The 20,104-nt window shown below is 39.3% G+C and overlaps 1 protein-coding gene across 1 annotated transcript; it reads left to right on the plus strand.

The window, feature by feature from the left end:
* Positions 1 to 1,299: 1,299 nt before the first annotated feature.
* LOC119553654 (homeobox protein Hmx) lies at positions 1,300 to 18,693 on the plus strand. Its single transcript, XM_037864140.1, has 4 exons — positions 1,300 to 3,040; positions 5,253 to 5,438; positions 11,287 to 11,483; positions 17,882 to 18,693. The coding sequence occupies exons 1-4, from the start codon at positions 2,086 to 2,088 to the stop codon at positions 18,110 to 18,112; spliced, it is 1,569 nt and encodes a 522-aa protein (XP_037720068.1). The 5' UTR covers positions 1,300 to 2,085; the 3' UTR covers positions 18,113 to 18,693.
* Positions 18,694 to 20,104: the final 1,411 nt, after the last annotated feature.

Raw genomic sequence — 20,104 nt, forward strand, 5'->3', positions numbered from 1 at the left:
GTCTGTCTGCCAATCGGTGAGTGTGTGTGTAGCAACAGAGGCATTTTTATATAGATAAACATAAATATAAATCGTTGGCCGTCGGTGGGTTAACAATCCTCAGACCCACCGACAGCACATAATAATATTAAAATGTTAATTAGCGTATTAATTCAGTTCGGTGTTGAATGAATGGGTAGGGAAAATCATGAGATAAATGTTTGCAGGTAAATCATATTTTAGGGATATGCCAGGATTAATCAATAGAATAGTAAAGAGATCTAATCGTTGGCCGTCGGTGGGTTAACAATCCTCAGACCCACCGACAGCACATAATAATATTAAAATGTTAATTAGCGTATTAATTCAGTTCGGTGTTGAATGAATGGGTAGGGAAAATCATGAGATAAATGTTTGCAGGTAAATCATATTTTAGGGATATGCCAGGATTAATCAATAGAATAGTAAAGAGATCTAAACAAAAGGATAAATAAAAAGGACAAAATTTAAGGAATTTAAACAAACTTACTAAATAATTTCTAAAGTTTGCATACTCAAAACATGTTTTTCCCATTTCCCTGTTTTGAAAAAAATAATTTTTACCATTTAACAATCAATTTAATTTAACTTATCCCCCACTTTATTCTTGCCCCATTAGTTTTCCGCTTACATTTATTGCTCTCATTTATCGTCAGCCCAATTTTTAATTATTTAAATGAATAAGGCCAACGAAAAAGCTGCCAGCCCCATCTCAATATTTATAGCTTTTTAAACAAATAAACGGAATTCGCAGTCGACAAAAAGGCCACCCACAACCCAGAGAAACCCAGGGAAAAAGCCATGAAAATGCACTCAGCCCCGCCAGCACAGTGGGCCAGAAAGGGACAAAAGGAGGTGCGAGCGAGAGGGTAGACACCGCCAGTACCAGGATAAGTTCCCGTTTCAGTCCCAGGCTCCAATCCGAATCCGAAATAGTTGATTTTAATGATGTACATAATAAAATTCCCATTCGTTTTGTGCCAATGCCACTGCGTTCCAGTCTGCATTTCATGTTTACACTGATTGTGGAACGCTCTTGTGGGCGAGAGAGAGACACAGCGATGGGTGCGATAAGGTCGACCATATGCACCCCTCTCGCTCGCACTCTCGAGCGGTGATGCTGCGAGTGGAATCCGGTCTTCGGAGGGTTGAAAGCCGTACCCCCAACCCAAAACCAAAGACCGAAACTGAAACTGAAACTGAGATTGTGCGACTGAGGGCCAGTCGAGTCAATTTCGAAATCATTCGCTAGTCGTAGGCCTAAACAAGCGGACACGCGCGGGTCTTCATTCACTCCGATATTTCCCGGCCACGGAGTTACCAAAAACGTTAGCCTGATCTCGTTCAAAATCGGTGGACACCAAGTGTGGTTTGATAAAAACTAAGAACGATCTGAGTGTAAAGATTTTAAAGCCTTCGACGTTTTCGTAAATTGGTTTCGTGCTTGTGAAGTAAAGGGATTCAAGATCTATTGATCTTACGATCATATTGTGATTGGAAAGCTATATAAAATCCTAATAGGAATACAACATTAAAAAGAAAGTGTAAACGGAAACCTAAAAAAAAATACAGAACACTTAAACTGAAACTCTTACCCAAAAGAAAATAGAAGATCAAAATTTAAAAACAATAAGGTCTGGAAATTCTAAAAAAATTCTTAACAAAGGTTCGGTAACTAATCAAGGAACCTCAAGGCATTATAAAAAAGGATAACCCACATATAAACGAGAACTAAAACCCATTATAGCCAAGTCAAAGTGTTTGTTACTTCAAGAATATATTTTGGACCAACGCAGATCCTAAAGATTCCATCTTCTCCGAGTGCATCCCTATCCGCAGACCGATCCCAAGCTGGGTAGTCCATTCCTGAGCATTACGCCGGCGGGTGGCAGCAGCAATCCCTCGCCCACGCCCCCACCGCCCGACGCCAAGGTGGCGGCCAAGCAGCTGGCCCAGAGCTTCCAGCTGTCCGCCAATTCGGCCTTCAACTTGGCCCTGCCGCCCAGTTTCTACAGGCAGCCGCAGCAGCACACCGAGTGCCTGGACTACGGCCACGAGGCGCCGGAAATGGATCTGATAAATCCCTATATGCGACACCACAGCTTTGCGGCCGCCGCTCAGGGGAGTCCCCCGTCGGCGGCGCAGCGTCACCATTTGGCGGCGGCCATGAGCAACGGATTTGCGGATGTCCATGCCCATGCGATGGCGGCGGCGGACTACCAACAACAGTTGGCCGATTACCACAGTGCTGCGGCGGCAGCAGCTGTCTATGCCAACAATAATAATATTAACAATAATAATAATAACAATAATAGCAGTAACAATAATAACAGCAGTCCGCTGATGTTGCTCAAGGCGGCGGCACATGGCGGTGGCCTCAAGGATTCGGACTCGCCGTCGACGACACCGCCACCCGCCTCCTCGCGACTCCACTCCGATTCCTCGCCATCTCCGCGATACGAACACAACTCCAGTCCCGGTGTGGATAGCGCCAAGTCCTATGCCCTGAGCCAGCGGAGCAGTGGAGCGGAGGATCCTTGCCAGACCAGTGAGTCGGCCAGTCCACCGCCGCAGGCCCAGAACGACTACAGTCCCGAGAATCTCACCAGCCAGAGGGGGAAGTTCCAGCACCACCACGGGGTCAATCCACTGGCCTTGCATAATGCCAATCATGGGGGAAACGCCGGCAACCATAACCACAACAATAACCACATGGATCACAAGTTGCCGCTGAGTTTTCTGGGTCCTCCGCTAGCGGCCCTTCACTCGATGACCACGGAAATGAAGACGGGTGGTGGTCAAGGGGTCGGCGGTTCGTCGGCCTCTGGCAATGGACTGTCCTACGGACATAGCCCGAACTCCCATCTGATCAGCGACCGGGGATCCGGCGGCAGCTCCTCGTCCTCCTCGACCACGACCACGAACACCAACAGCCAGGGAGCCCCCAATCCGCACGGCATCGATACCATCCTCTCCAAACCGCCGCCGGTCACATCGGCGGGTCTAAGTGCTTTAACAGGAGGTGAGTAGGGGATGGGATCTGGATAGTTGAATAGTTAAATTTTCATAATGTTAAGATTCTTAAGTCGGATATTATATAAGGGTAAATTCTTTAATTGAAAATAACGAGGATAAGTGCCAGTAACATCATTCTATAACTTAAATTTGTTTTGGTAGATGGCAGATGTGGTTAGTTCGATGGTACTATGGAATATTAAAAGTGAAGTGTTTTTGATTAGAATAAAAATATTTAAAATAAAATAACCATAGTAATGTAAAACAACATGCAAAAATTTTCATTAAATATTTTAACTGAATATTTTTAAAATTCTTCAGCTCACTTGACATATAATTTTATATCATATTTTATATCAATTATCGATTTAATACATTAATTTCGAAATAGTTAAGATCAGATATTTTTAAGACTTTATTTTGATTCTAAAACTGTTTGACTTTGTTTGAAGACATAGTTGGGTATTACGATATATACAAATTTTTACCCTTTAACAATTACTAAAATGATCGTTACAAAATAGCAACTGAGAGTAATAGTGCTTCTCCATTTATAAAAGCTTTGTAGGATTTTTTTTAAGCCTGTTTAAAAACTCCTAACCCCTTTACACCTACAATTGGCTGCCCGAAGTCCCCAATTCAATTCACAAAATCATTATGCAACACTAAAATATATATCAACCGCGAATCAATAGATATTATGTATGCACCAAACACATCCAAAAAAAAAAACGAAATATTTTAAATGCTTCAAAAACTCGTTTCGCAAACCAAACAGAAAAATAAAAGAGCTACCCCAGCGAACGAAAACGAGCGAAAATTGTTGTTTTGTTTGCGAATCCGGTTTGGCATGATTCCATATGATTCAATAAAAGCCATTCCCCAGCCCACAAACCCCCTTTTGTCATTACGCCCCCCGAAACCTTTACCTAATCAGGGCAATTTTAGATATTGAGCACAGAGTTTTCTACGAAACCCCCTAGTGGTTATAATATCCAATTGCAAAATTACCACAAAACGTAATGAGATACGCGTTTTAACGTTAAATGTTGCAGCAATTAGTTGTCAAATTGTTTGTAATTAAATCAAAATGACACACGAAAAACGTGGGCCATATAGGGATTTGGGGGGCTGTGACGTTGTCGTTTCACTAAAATGATTTTGTTTTTCACTCGCCCTGTCTCTGGCTCTGATTTTTCGACTTTTTCACTTAAATGTGGACCAATTGTGTGACATGACAGTGGATTGACAGGGGGCGCGGCCGACAGGGCGCTGACAATTTGCCATAACATTTTTAATTATTTTTAACGAGGGCGTTTATGTGATTTGATTCGTTTATTTATTTTTTCATACGGTTTTTTTCTTTTAACGTCTCGGTCACCGAAAATGTCTCTTATTCTTTTTATGACAAATTATTTAATGGCCTTTAATTAATTCGAACAAATTCCGTATTGTGTAAGTAAGTTGAGCATGAGTGGGCAGAAAAATTGGCTAGTTGAGAACAAATTGGACGAAAATCTCATGAAGGGGAAATAAACTTTAGAGAGGATTAGTTAATGGGGTATTTTGATAGTTGTTACACAATTGATCGTGAAGTATTCTCTACTTATATGATTGATAGGATCGCTTTTGCGTTATTAATATCATTGCTTATGTGCTGTCAGGCTTTTGAAAAATATTTAATTGCATCGATTTTTTAGATCATTAGTTAAATTGTAATTAAAATTCAACGATAACTTTATTTTTTTAACCTTTTTTTGAAAATAAAAAATTTAGTTATTGAGACTTTAACAGTCTTAATCTTAACGATCATAATACATTTTTGGATAACAATATAATTTTATAATTATACATTTTAAAATATATAAGTATTATTTTAACAATTAAAACAATATTAATTTTTTTTAATGATGATCATTTTTCAATTCGGGAAAAAATCAGTTTTATTAAAATATACCAGTTTTTTTATTTAATACTTAATATAATGCTGCTTTTATCACATAGCGTAAAGATTAAGTATAAACCGAAAATGGTATCTGGGATTTTTACATTTATTTAAATTAAATTACTAAAAATGTAGTATATTATAAAATGGTGATTTCAAATCGGTATATCCTAGTTATATGATGTAAGTATGTATTAGATGGAATTTTCGAGATACGTAGTCCTAAAAAATGCATAATCAAATAATTGATTTCCCTATATCTATTTTCCCCCAGCTGGCATCCCCCGCTTCTCGATCGCCGCCGCCGCAGCGGGAATGGCCCAATATCTGTCCCAGAGTCAGGGGGCGCCGTTGAAGACCCACGCCGGACACATAGTGGACCGCACGCACCTGTACTGGCCGGGATTACAAGGACTGGTGGCCAATCCCATAGCGTGGCGCGAACGGCTCTCCAATACGAGTAAGTAATTCCTGGAATGGTCAGCAGACAAACATTAATTTGCGATTGATCGATTGACAATCGAGGAGATTGGTGAATCGGGCGCGTAATTTGGTTACGATTGTAAGCCGGCACACCTCGTTGCGATTTCAACTTCCTGTTCGGGAGGAGGGGATCGAATCAAATCGGATTGGATTGGGGGATCTGGGGACCTGGGCACCTGGGGAACCGTTAACAAAGCGCAGCGAATGCCCAACTAATGATCACGGTGATCAGGCGATGGGCTTCTCAAGTGATTACCAATGCGACTTACAACGGGGGCAAGTTGCATTGTCCGACTCATTAATAAGTGTTGAGGAACCACTTTAACACGATCAGCGGGTCCGGAGAGCTCTCTTTCGGCATGACTCCACACAAAAGTCGATAATGATGGCGATGATGATAGCCGGGATGTTGGGACGTTTGGGATGGCACCCCGCACATATGAAAAATTAATTTACTGGCCAGCCGATTTCTGATTTCTGATCTGGTTACTTCATTATTACATCTATTTATAGGCATCGCTAAGCTCATTAAGTAATGTGCCACCAGTCCGAAACTCGTTTTCCTTTTTTCCAACAATTGTTTATTTGTTTAAAGGCCCCTCTCTTCCACGTCATTATCGTCATCGTCTTGGGGTTCGCATTGGCAATTGATTTGATTTAGTGCTGTGGGCTACTGCTGCTGCTGTTTGCCTTTTAATTGCGGCCATGACTGGGCACTAAACTCTTGGCCCAAAACTCGGAAATCGTTCACAATTTTCTTGCATTCAAGCGATCGTGCAGAGATGGAGAGTGCGATTCGTGGCACGGAGTCTGTGTTTATGTTTGTCTTGTGTTCGATTTGATTTCTGAAGTGTGTCGTTAGGTGCCGAGGAATTTTCACGCTTTTGGTAGCTCTGTGGGCAACATTGAGCAAATATTTGTTTAATTGATTTGCTAAACAGAGCAGCGAATCGTTGGATAGGTGGGTAGAAACAGGCGACTGGATAAAGTCAGCGGAAAATTAGGGATTATGAAGAGATACAAATGTTTTGGCATCAAGAAGATCCTTAAGGTAATACCAACTTTTAAAACATTTTACTTATATACCATTTGTATTGTGACATGGTGTGTAAAAATATAGCGATTTTATTTAATCTATAATTATATTTATATTTATATTTTTACCAGTCAGAATATTCTTAAAGTCTCAAGGCCACTTTCTTTAGCATATTATTCCACTTCTACACCACATAAAAATCAATACTTCTATATTTGAGAGTCTCAGTCAGCGCTAACAAGCCATAAAATAGAATTGAATTTGAAAAACATGTTTCAATTGTCAGTTGCTGCGGCTCATTGTTTCCACATCATTTCCGTTTTGGTTAACTTTGGCCACGTGAAACATGCCCATATTTTCCCTATTTACATAAACATACAACCACTCCTTATATCCGCTTTTATTTATTTGTGTATATACGTATTTATAGCTGCAAGGAGGCGACAGCTGGTGGACCCAGACGGAAAAAACTTTCGTTAGCCGAAAACAAAATGTTAAAGCAGACTGGCTGTGTACATAATGTATATAGGAAGATAAAGGCAGACACAGACGCTGCGAGAATATGTTGCCACATTATTATCTAGCTGAAATACTGGGGGGGGGTGTTTTGTTTTACTCCACTCGGATTTCCTTACTTTTTATCCCGAAATGGAGCAGCCCAACATACGTATATGTGGGTATTTGTGTTTATGTGCTTGTAGGCTGTCATGTTAACAAGGGAGAAAGCTTTCCCCGCTGCCTGTGTGTGCGTGTGCGCATATAACACACGGGCACACACAAACAAACTCATTTAAATTTGGTCTCCTGCCCTCGAAAGTAGGCTATGATTTTTTGTTCTCCTCTTTTTCAACACATTTTATTTGTTATTAATAATGCCACTGCATTTGATTAGCTTTTGGGTGGCATTATTTACTCTTTGATTAAGCCAGGGCATTTTTCATTTCATTTGGTTGCCGGGTTTTTCGTTTTTATTCGCCCATATCTGCATTTGCACCTGTTTATTGATATCAATGCGATTATTTCATTGTTTATTGTCAATATTTGCCCTGCAATTCATTAATTGCAATTTATTTGCTCTCAATTTATGCAAGTTCATTGCGGAATTTTATTTATTATGATTGAAAGGGATTAAGTTGGTTTACATAATGACTGATAGTGGGCTTGGATATTATATGGATAAGTTTGCTTATCAGAGGGGACAAACTGGGGTAGGTTAATAACCGTTGAGCAGATATAAATAGTTAATTAAATAGGGTAGGCAGAAATTATATTGCTTGTAAAGAACTCAAACTTGTTTCCTTATCACAAATTATATAACTAAAATTTCTTAACAAACAAGACTTCTCCGATCTTTTTATTCCATAACATCCGGTGCTGGCTTTTATTCATTAAAAGCCAAATTAAAATAAAGCGTGTAACCGCATTGTGCTAATGAAATAATTAACTTTGGCATAAAAAGTAAATACAGGACGAGCGGCAAAGAATCGTAAATTCAGAGCGGGACGGCAACTGAAACCGCAGTCTGCGTTTGACACAATTCATTAAGCTTAATGAAGACAGCTGAGAGAGATGGCACTAGCCCGCCTAGCTGTTGCGTTTAATTAAAATTCAAGTGGCATTTTCTGTGTCATCCCCTCCGGAATTTCCCTGGACTCCCTGTAAAACTTGTGCTTTAAGCATATAATCGGGCATAAAACAGGCCATAAAACTCCGCACAAGACACGAGGGAGAGACAGGGACGGCAGCAGTGGCACTTAATGAGGCATCCAAACATCCCACCCATATATATATATAGGTATTCCCTCCACTACCTGGGGTATATAAAAAGGTGCGGATTATCCGCCCCAACTGGTGTGCAAGGATTTTACTGCTCAGCAACCAGATTGGCATAAACATTTTACAAGATTGTTATTTCAACGTGAGAAGCGTCTGGAAATGATTTAGGTTGGCGTGGTTTGGGAATAAAAAGCTTAAAATTATGATATTTTAGTTAGGATAATCATTTCTTTGATCTCAAATTTGATTTAGGATATAGGTAAATGGTTTTACTATGACCAAAGTCAATGAAATTTAACTTGAATGACATGACAATAAAAATATTTTAGGAAATCTAAGAAAAGCATGATGAAAGCTCGAATAAAAAGTTATTCAAAAATATAGAAATGCTATAAGTTTCCGCTATCAAAACTATTTTTTTCTAATATCTTCATGCTTTATATTTCATAAGATGATCCCATGTCTATCAACATTTGGTGTTAACGATTTCCCGCTGTACTTACCCCACCCCAATGACATTTCCCTCATTTTTTCCATCACGACCGATAATAAACGACCTTTTAATATTTTCAATAAGGGAAACATTTACCCAAAACAGCACACGCCCACCTTGACTTTGCTCACCACCCCGCCAAAGAATGACAAAAAATATTAATGCCGTAAAAAATATTGGCAGTGATGAAAAAAAAGGAAGAGCCGAAGAATTCGAGTGCTGGGAGGAAAAAGTGCAAATGCAGCGATGCCAACAGGGTGACTTATGCGATTATAGACAACTGCCACTGCCTCAATCGAAGGACCCAGGGGCGTGCGGAGGGGGGCGCACAATGGGGGCAGGGGCGGACCATTTCCATTTCATTGCATTGCGTTTGAGGGCCGTGACGTGAGCAAATAAACGCTTCATATTTGTCTGTTATTTATGAGGGTCCTTGCAGGACGCAGCTGCCAACCGCCAAAGGACCCCGGCGGAGTGAAAGAGACACAAGCAGGGGCCAAAGCGAGATAGCTATAACGAAAGAGAATAAAAAAATTATCACTGCTACAATTTTTCTTGCAAGGGATTACGCTTGTTACATCGCCGAACCCCTCCTCCAAAGCGAAAGTCCGCGGGAGATACCCTCGAACATCCTATCCCCTTTATTGACAACTCTTGTTAAGCTCCAGAATTGTCTGCGAAAAAAAAGAAAAAAATAAAAACGTATAAATTTAATGCCACACACATTTTTATTTGGCAAGACATTTTGTTTTCATAATTCGAACAGGGCCAGCAATGTAGGACAGAGTAGCAGCTGACATGAAAATGGAATCCGTGAAAATAAAGACTTTTTGAAGGCTTCCAATGGAAGTAATAATTCAGATAACCTTGTAAATGTTTTGGAAATTCAAAATCTTTTCATGAAAGTTACCTTTATTCATTTATTTTTTGGTATTTAAAAGGAAAGCTTATTTTAGATTATTTAGTTTCCTTATAAAACATGCCACATTTTATAAAATAAAATGTTTTACCTTATTTGTTAGATTTCATACTTTGATAATTTAAACGCATGTCGTTTAAGTACAATCCTTTCTTCTACCAAAACACACATCCTACCATCCCATTTAACTCAGAGTAGTGTAGGGCTCAACCCAATTAAAAAACAACCTTATCTATATGAAAGCTGTTAGAAATAACAATTTAAATTAATAATTCTGCGCAAATGGCACCAAAGTATCATAAAGGGACACAAAGTTTCAGGGCAATTCAGATCAAAAAAGGTCCACCCCTTTTTGAGGGCGACGGCTGTCTGTGGCTTTACCTTTTGCCAAGAGCCCATTTGCCTTTCCAACCGATGTCCCCTTTTGGGTTCTGCCTCGTGCATATTTAGTTAAATCATTTCACATAATTAGGGATCATTTAATAATGGGGTGACATTAATTGAAAGCACACACACACACCACCCACCATCCACCACCGCCCACTCCCTTTTTGCCGTTCCCACAGCTACCGTTTAATTTTATGACCACCCTCCATGTCCACTTGACTGACTTTACGAGCGAACAGGGCACGTAGCCCCCTGGCGAATCCCCCCTGCCGGCGCCCCTGGCAGTGCCCCTTTGGTGAGGGGGCGTGGTCGCCGGGTGGGCGTTCTGTTTTTGGACCACTTGGCTCGCTTTTATTGGCCTCTCGCTGTCGTCGTCGTCGCTTTTGCTAATTGATTTTAATGAAGGCTCCGACGACCCTCGACGGCAAAGTTTTCGTCCTCGGGATTCTTGCACCATAAATTGCTGTGGTCAATTTCGGTTTGTTAATTGGGCAAACGTGTGTATAGGGATTTTTTCAGTCGAGCTTTTCTTACATTCATTTTGGTGGCACATTGTAATTAGGGCGTAATTATTATTCGGCTGGGAAAATAATATTAGTCATGTTGAAATTTATTAGGTAAGGTTATTTTATGGTGTAATATTATGCTATTTTTGTACATTTAACAGAAGTAATTTAAAAAACATTTTCCAATTTTTCTGTTTTGTATACAAGTAATAATATAAGTATGATTTTATAGCATGTAAATTTAATATTTCTGAGGGATCTAAAATCATTTAATTGTAGTTGACAACCCCTAAACACCTTTTACCCTGCCGTTGTCCCAAAAGTTCTTCTCAAATTAGCAGCTGTCGCCTCGTAAACAATTAATAAATGTCATAAAACTTTTCTGCCGCAACAAGGAAACCATTTTCCAACCACCCCGGGATGCGCTAAACAACTTGGTCCACATCTTTACGGCGACATTGTTTAACAATTCAAATTATACATTTTTGGGGGAGCCGTAAAGTATACAATTTTGAGAAATGCTTGTAAACAAGGTGCTCAAAGTGTTTGAATTTTGGAAATTCGAAAAGTTTCGGGTCATGATATAGATATAAAAAGAAGAGGTGGGGGATTTTAAGTGAAAATTATATGGTTTTCAGTTTATAAACAACAATTATGATTGTCTAAATAATAAATGTATATTAATAAATATTTATTTTTTCCTTTTAGTGTCCGCCAATCTGTCCCAATCGCATCAGCACCACCCATCGAACGACAAGGATGGCAAAAAGAAACACACCCGCCCAACATTCAGTGGTCAGCAGATCTTCGCCCTGGAGAAGACATTCGAGCAAACCAAATATCTGGCCGGACCAGAGCGTGCCAAGCTCGCTTATGCCTTAGGAATGTCCGAGTCGCAGGTTAAGGTAAGCAAATATGAACTCCAAAAGCGAGTCCCACCAAAACTGGGACTCAGCCTTTTCTGGCAAATGCAAATTAAAAGCTCATTAAAATGGCGGATGAGGCAGTCAACCCGAGCCCAAACAAAATAAAAACGAGCAGAAACTGACTCCGAAAAAGGTAGACCGAAGTAAGCAGAACTCCGCTGGTTTTGCCCCTGACTTTTCTGACAAATTTGCATTTTTATTGAAAGGCAAATCTCGTGGATTTTTCGGCCTTACCACGAAATACAAAATGGCGCCAATGGGTCTCAATGGCCCCCATTCCCCGGGGTACCGCGTCCCAAAGGCTTAGTGCAATGTGTTATCCTCCACCATTTTAAAGTTCCCTTTTTTCCACCCATACCACACCAACAAATAAAAAGGAAGGAAATGTTATCAACAAATAAATCCTTTGTGTCGTCAAATTTGTTGTCATCAACTTTTGTTGTAATCCGACCCCGGAAAACGCACGTGTCATGGTCGATGGTTCGTGGTTCCGCCGCGTGTGCCGTCCGAGATTTTGTATCTTTCGCCACGTATCTGTAACTGAGTTGCGGTTCCTTGTAATTCTTGAATTAGCCTTAAGCTGGGCAAGTTAATTGGTTCGCGGTGGGTTTTAAAATCACCAGAATTCGGTGGGTTGCTAAAGAGTTAGAGGAAAAATAAGTAGGAGTTCTTTGTCGAAGTTTTTGGAAACTACTATCACTAGTGTGATGATGCTAAAGACCAAAATCTATAAATAAATAATAGAATTAAAGGCCATTTTTTTTAAAGATATTTATTTTTTCATCTTTAAAATTGTTCTATATTAAAACTAAAAAACCATCTTTTAGGACAACTAATGGCTTAATCTCTAATAGATTAACACGATGTTTTTTTGTTAACTTACTTAAAAAATGAATAATAGAATAAAAGCCAATTTTTGAATAGATTCTTATATTTTCATCTCTGAAAACTGTTCTATATCTAAAATAAAAATATCACCTTTTAAGAAAAGTGAGGCTTTAATCTCTAATACATTATCTCATTATTTGTTTGTTTTAGACAAATTATTTTTTAGAGCTTACAATGAAATTACTTAAAAAATTAATAGCTGCTCCTCAAAGCTTACAAAATATTTCCAAATCAGATATCCTGATTAGATGTACATGATTGCCCCATTTGTGTGACACCACCCCCTTCAAAATACCTTCCCCAATCCCCACCCGAATGGAAAACCTTTTCTCGCCACACAACTGAGCGCAAACAAGAGTGGAAAAGAAATCACGTTTATGATGAGGAAAAATGATTAATTGCCAAAGAATGAGGCACAGGGCAGACAGAGACAGAGAAAGCGAAGAAACAGAGATAGAGATAGATAGATGAACATTCAGGATTGATGGCTTGAGCTGCAGCTAAATATGCGTCATTTTGTGCTAAGGACTAAACAGGACGAAGGGGAGCGGAGGTTAGGGAATGCGCTGATGACGAGTACAAATGGACAGGGAGATGGATGGAAACTGCAGGATTTCGGGTTGAATCCCACTCCCGAGCTTTCCCCATTTTCCCCCACATTTCTCTGCTTTCTCCTCGCCGCCTCAACTCTTCTCTCTGATAGACATGCCAAATGACTGCATGACTTTTGGGTGAGTGTAAATTAAATTCTGGACCCGGGATGGCACGAAATGCAGAAGGGACAACGACAACGATGGGCATCCTGCCAGCTTCATACATATTCAATTAGTGTGCGTGCATGTGTGCCAGTGTGTGTTAGCCAGAGACAGATGAAAAACAGCCATGACGATGATAGTATGCAAATTGACAAACAAAAAGGCAGAAACTGGACAGCAGCCGCCCCCAAAAACCAAGGCAAATTATGACAGACAGACAAAATGCAAAGTGGCCAGTACACAGAGAGAAATCAAGAAATGGGTAATGATATTTCAGTACATGCAAATAACTTTCGAATCCATTCTTATATAATTCTTTATAAAATTCCAATGAAACTAACATTTTTGATTTTTGAGATCCATTAAATCTATGATCTTGTTTATCCTAAAAAATTACATCCTTAATCCGTTGTATTCCAAAAAAAATTTACTTTTAAATTCTAAACGATTAACAGATATAAAATTTTCTGGGAATTAAAATTTGGAATTTTTAAATAAGATTGTTTAAGTTGTAGTTTTGGTTAATATAAGTTAATTTATTTTCAAGATATTAATTTCAAGATAAGCATTGTACTAAAATTTCTCTCAGTGCATCTGTATGAAAGTGGGTGGTTGGTCAAATGATCTTGACAAGAATAATTGCGCTGTTATCATAATTAAAACCGTTTTTGGACACAGACGGCGAAAGAGAGAGCACAACTCCTTTCGTCCTTCGTTTTAGCAATCATTTAATGCAAATGGTCGCCATTTTGTACGCTCTTATGAGCGGGAGACCTCCGATGCCACTCACCCACCGCCCACCGCCCACCGCCCACCGGGGTGAATTATAGCGTCTGTGGCCATTATTAATGACAGCCCATGTGTTTGGGGGCAAAGTTAGGAGGTCCACTCCGGGCAATAAAATTATTGCATGTTTTGTTGTTATAGCTTTTTCGTGATTTTTGCCGGCTCTTCCCTGTTGTTTTGCATAAATGTAATGGCATTTCGGGTACTGATTGTTCAGTCAATGTATGTAAACACTTTGGTTGGGATTGTTTTGCAAATAGTAGGTGGCTAGAAATAATGGCTGAGAGCACGATAAACAGGAAATGGGGGAGCTGGCATTTGGTGTAATTGGCTTAAAGCAAAAGACAATTTGGGGAATTAATTAAATATGAGATTTTGCAATTATGGGGTATTTTAAGGTTACGAAATATGAGACTCTGTAATGGGGATATGACTAATACTACATGAGACAGAGTAGATGAATAAATAATACCCATTTGAGGGCAAAACACCTTCTAAATATGCCAATAAATTTAAGAAATATCTCAGTTTTTGTTTCTTTAGGACATTGTATTCCGATTTTACAAATAACTCTTTAAAAATTATATAAATATATTATACATATATTATAAATGTCTATAAGCACTTTACACTTTATGGTAAGCTCTTAGCATACCTATTCCTTACCAAGAAATTAATTTCGTTAAAACTCTCAATATTCAGCTGCCATAAAAGTACATTTTACGGAATGTAGCTAAGTGCCAATGGCTATAGATGAACACAATATTTATTATGGCTAAAAATGGCATTTTATGATCTGTTACTTTTGATGAGACAAAGTTCGAGCCGCATAATTAGCACTGGAATAATGAAAGCTTATGGACCAAATCCAATTCGAGGCGACTGTCAGAAGTGACAGTTTGGCAACGACAATGGGCAGCTGACGAAAACTGACAGGCCAACGAGCTGACAATGGGCCGGTTCATAAAAACTTATGACAGAAATGGGGAATATTGTCTAATTGATTTTTTTTCGGTGATGAGGAAGAATTCTATTGTGACCGACTAATGGATTTGATTGTGTGTTAATGAATGGGTTTGACCAGGAATTTACATAAGAGGGGAAGACGATTTCTGGTTCTTCCTAACAATTAGTTGAATATCCAAAAAAAAAGAGTCCCAAAAACCAAATGCATTTTTATGACTCAAACTCTGAGCTGGCTTCAAGTTTATGGCTACGAAATACAAAATCAAATAAATCACAAACTCACATAAATACGTAAAGCGATCCCATATAAAGAGCGAGGGCGAGCCGGCTATACGGATTCGGAAATTTACGAGCCAAAACTACAAAACACACACAAACGCGCTCTGGCTAAAATAAATAAATAAAAAATTCTGTGGACCAATAGGAGAAAAAAAAGGTGAACGAGGTAGGAGCCAAGTTGTCAGATGTATTGGCCATCGGTGTGCGCAGCCATGTTGTAAATTTTCATGACTTTTAAGTATCCCCCGCACAGGACGCGTAAACAAATAAATTTCCAATTTGCCCAAAGAGTCATATATTTCGCTTTGAGGGCACACCACACTCTGAAGGTTTTTGGTTTTGACATCCGTCCGTTCCTACGAAATTTACATAACACTTTTTATCCTTATCTGAGGGCCCACCTGACGGATGGCCCAGGAATCAGGGACTCCCGCTGTGGTGCCAAAATGGAATATGTTTTATAACGTTTCTCTTCGTTTGAGGGCTGTGGTGCTGTGTGTTTTTTGATCCCTGTTTTTTTGGAGGTGCTGCTCCTGCCGCAATAAATAAATCCCAATTCGAAATCGAAGCGTAACGTGACCAAGTCAAATTGATTGCCACAATATTTGATTGACTTTGACATGTTGGCTGTCATAAATTCAGCCCGGTTCCCTTGACCATCTTCTGTATCAGCCATTTGGCTAGCTGTCTGTACCTGCCAAGGCGGCTTCTAGGCTATCGGCAAATGTTTGATATTTTGCCCATAAAAGTGTTGCAAACAGTTGTGAAATTCCACTTAGGGATTAGAACGTGGGTGTCCAAAAAGTGCAAAAATAATACAATGTGGTCCCTGAAACATATATTGCTCCATCTAAACTGAAACTCAGTATAAGGAATAAAAATATAATTGATTTTAATAAAGCTTTCGTTGCAAAGTCTAGTCTATCTGAAGGATTTGCTTAAGTAGCACAGATATCCAGGAACTAAAACTTGAATATTCCCTCAACAGTCAGCAATCTGTCGTCATTGCAACATCAACTATGCTTTAGTGGGTGCTAGATGACGCATACACCATCGTTATGATGACGACAAAATGGGAAAAGGAGACGTGGAAAATCTAGTGGCGGAGGATTGGAGGGAAAAAGGAAAATGCCAGGAAGCCAGCCACTTGCCCCAAGCTCAATTTTCCTTTTTGCCCATGGCTCAGTGGCAAATCCCGTAACAACATGGACACAGATGTTACCAAAAAATAATGACCATGAAAAGCAGCCTTAATGATGCCGACTAATGTTGTTGTTGCCTCTGTTGGCTGTCTGTTGTTTTTCCGAGGGCCAAGACACTGGGAAATTCTGTCTCTACGCTCTCCTCTGCGGCTTGTAACACACGAAAAATATTAATTGTATTTTTATTTCGCATAATGTTGCAAATAATAATTACACAAATGTGCAAATGAAGTTGTAAATTATGCTGTATCTGGTTTAATTGCACCTTTGGGTTTTTGGGTTCGGCGCTGATTTCGCCATGGGTGTGGGGCAAATGTATAACGAAAGTGGTTATGACAGTCTGGGATAGGTAATTATGTGGATCTCTTGATAGGGCATAATGGAAATTAACTAAACGGGACATTGGAGGGTCTTGAAATATGAAGCATTTAGGAGATTGTACATTTTGCCATGAAGTTGTTATATACAACCATACAAATTTAGAAGACAGTCTGTTAAATTTAAATTCGTATAAGAAAACAAAGTTTACTTAAAGAAAATTGTTGTAAAATTATGTTATACGTTAGTTTTAGTATTCCCTTAATATCAGTATTATTCTCATTTCGAAATGCTATTCCATAATTCTGTGTAAGGCAATACTCTTACATTAAGTGCCCATTTATACGCTTTGTTAATGATTCTAACTGCAAACAGCTACCAAAAATCTGCTCCATCATCAGGCAAATGTAGAAATTATGCCGATTTTGAGTAGGGCCATGGCTTTTGAAGAGAAGAGCGGAAAGCTGGAAAACGTGCCTGGGACTTGGGTGGGTTGGATGTGAATCCCCTTTTAAAACAGCCATAAGCGTTGGAGTGGGAGCTGAGGAGGATTTTGGCCAACATATGTTGCCACAGAGCGAGGCAAACGAGGCGAGGCCAGCAAAATGAAGCGCAGCCAAAGACGTTAGTCATGGTTTTGTGCATAGTTTTTGCCGCTGAAACAGTTGCTGTTGCTGCCGTGCCGTTGATGTTGCTGCCGTGCTGCTGCCGTTGCTGGGCAACATTTCGCCATTTGGCTGTCCAGAGCTTAATATTGTCTTAATTGAGGGTTAACCGGCGTTGATGATGCGACTTATGGGCTGTTGCTGGGCCCTGAGCCCCCTTCTTCTGGGTGACTTAATGACTTTGACAATGTGACTCGCCTAATTACACATGCAGAGAACTTTCGACTTAAAACTTAAGAACCCCAAACGGACAGAAAAACATTAAATTGATATCTTCAGGCTAAATAGGTCTGATGAACAATAAGACCCACATTCGCATACTACATTGCTAACTTCTATTGAAAGCTTCTGTATTCGGTAAGGGAGAACAAGGATTCTATATATTATTGTGAAACCCTTAAAAATAAATATGTCTTATATAATGTTAACTTAGTTTTTAAGAATATAAAAAATAATTTTATCAATTAAATTTTATCTTCTATGTACTAAAGCGTAATTCTTTTCTGGTTTTCTTGCAGGTCTGGTTCCAGAATCGTCGCACCAAGTGGCGCAAACGGCATGCGGCGGAAATGGCCACGGCCAAGAGGAAACAGGACGATATGGGTGGCGATAACGATGGCGATTGCAGCGAGACCATGGATAGCGATAACGAGAGTCTCGATATGGGCGAATCCCCTGCCCAGAACAAGAGATGTCGCAGCAACAGCTCCGGTTCTTCGCAACAGCAGCAGGATAATTATCGTCATTAAAACGAATTTACAAACTATGCTAGGACATGGACTCGCAATGAAATGGAATGAAATGCACTTAGGATAAATTTCAATGCGCCAGCTAATTAGCTAGAAAGCCCAGCATGAGCAGCCACAAAAGCAGCAGCAGCAGCTAGAAACGATTTCAGCTATATTATTTGGGTTCAAGTTTTAAGGTTTAGCCACTTTACCGTCTTCTGAAGACTTCCTTTTTGCCCATTTGACTCTCTTTCTTATTTCCCCACTGTGTTTATTAGGTGTGTAAATATTTATGTTAATTTTCTAAAGAATACACTTAACATGAAGCTTAATTAACGTCGCTAATTCGTAAGCATGTCGAAAGGAGTTGGAGGCACTGGCACAAAAATTAAACTGAATTTATTACATACTGTATGTTTAGTTTCTAATCCCTAACTTTAATGTAATTTCGTGCATTAGAACCGACCTTAGTTCATACAACTAAAATATATATATATAAAATATTAACGATTAACTATGCTAACTGAGATTGCGCAACAATATTCACAATATTGATGATGATACAAACGCAAAACATGATGATTAACTATTGCGGTAAATTATATGTAAAATGTATTTAAATTAAATTGTAATTTTAATTATTTCGAATTGATAAAAAATAAAATGCAAGGAAAAGTATAAAATTAAAGATTGAAAATGAGTTTTTGATAATAAGTAAGGGGAATTTAGTAGACAACATTTTAATGGAAAAGACAAGTGCAGTGCTGCACTATACAAATCTTAGGGCTGTAGAAAGATACAAGATTTTGCGACGACTTTACGTAAAAAATCCGATCAGCCAACACCTACAAGGGAATTAAGAAGCGATTCTCATGGCTTAAGACTCATAACAATTACAGACCGGAAATCTGCTTTAGACACTCCTCGCCTGCAGTCAATCCGGCCAGAGAAGTCAGTCAAACGACAATCCGTCAAACGGACAAAGTCAAAAGGATTAACTCGAAAGTATTCCTGGCCAACAAGGTGCAGACAAATGAATGGACGAAGGGCGGAAAGAGAGGGCGAAAACGTCACCCAAGAATAAGGGAATGTGTGAAAAGAATCCAACTAAAACCGAAAGATTGATTAACTGTCAATCAAGCGAGCATATGAGTAGAAAAGATTGGACAAGCCATGAATGGAATAGAAGCAGGTTGTACCGAGAGGAAATCGGGGGAGTTGGCCAATAACAATAAATATCATTAAATTATGAATGCCCTCCAAGGTGGTATGAATGAATGGGGCCAATGTATGAATGCAACAAGTAGATATTGAAATAATGGGAACTGGCGGTGGAAGCGTGAGTAACGAGATAATAATGTTAGGGAAAAGGTAAAAGGAAAGCAATAGGTATGAGAAATAATATACAAAGATTCGTTGGAGCTTTTAAGAATTTTTATCAAAATATAATATTATTTAAATGTAATTTACATTAAACTAAGTAACTTTGTTTAAAATAATAAGGAAAATACCATAAAAAACAGAATACAACAAAATACAGAAGATTTATAACGATAGTAAGGTATCCTAAAATACTCCTTCAATATCAGTCTTGTTGCCATCTCTGAGACATATTATAGTAATCACGCCAATCACGAGTCAAGAAATGACTAAAGACCATAAATTCTCGAATACCTCAACTTCCATTGAGTAAAGAACCCCATTACAATGGAGTTACCTTCCATACACTTAGCTGCTAAATGAAAGAGAGGCTTGACCCATCCACCACCGAGACTCACGAATCGAAACCCAGCCTAGCCATACATTATCGGCGGACCCACTGAATCGAGACTGGCTAATGACTTCGGGCACTGACTGTTGCAACTACCGAACTGCCATTGTTGACTCGCATCTAATGGGGCACCCACATTAATCATGCTTTAACAGCGAGTGCAATGGCAAACAATCGGTATCGGTAACTCTTTTTTGGGGAGGCGGGTCCGTTCAAAACGCCATTAGCATACCGGCGATAAT

The sequence above is a fragment of the Drosophila subpulchrella genome, chromosome 3L (genome assembly GCF_014743375.2).
Source record: "Drosophila subpulchrella strain 33 F10 #4 breed RU33 chromosome 3L, RU_Dsub_v1.1 Primary Assembly, whole genome shotgun sequence".
NCBI lineage: Eukaryota > Metazoa > Arthropoda > Insecta > Diptera > Drosophilidae > Drosophila > Drosophila subpulchrella.

Excerpts from the sequence above, each read along its gene's own strand:
- LOC119553654 (XM_037864140.1), top strand. The coding sequence starts at position 2,086 with ATGGATCTGATAAATCCCTATATGCGACACCACAGCTTTGCGGCCGCC. Across the intron at positions 3,041-5,252 it reads TCTAAGTGCTTTAACAGGAG|CTGGCATCCCCCGCTTCTCG; the intron begins GTGAGTAGGGGA and ends ATTTTCCCCCAG. Across the intron at positions 11,484-17,881 it reads TGTCCGAGTCGCAGGTTAAG|GTCTGGTTCCAGAATCGTCG; the intron begins GTAAGCAAATAT and ends GTTTTCTTGCAG.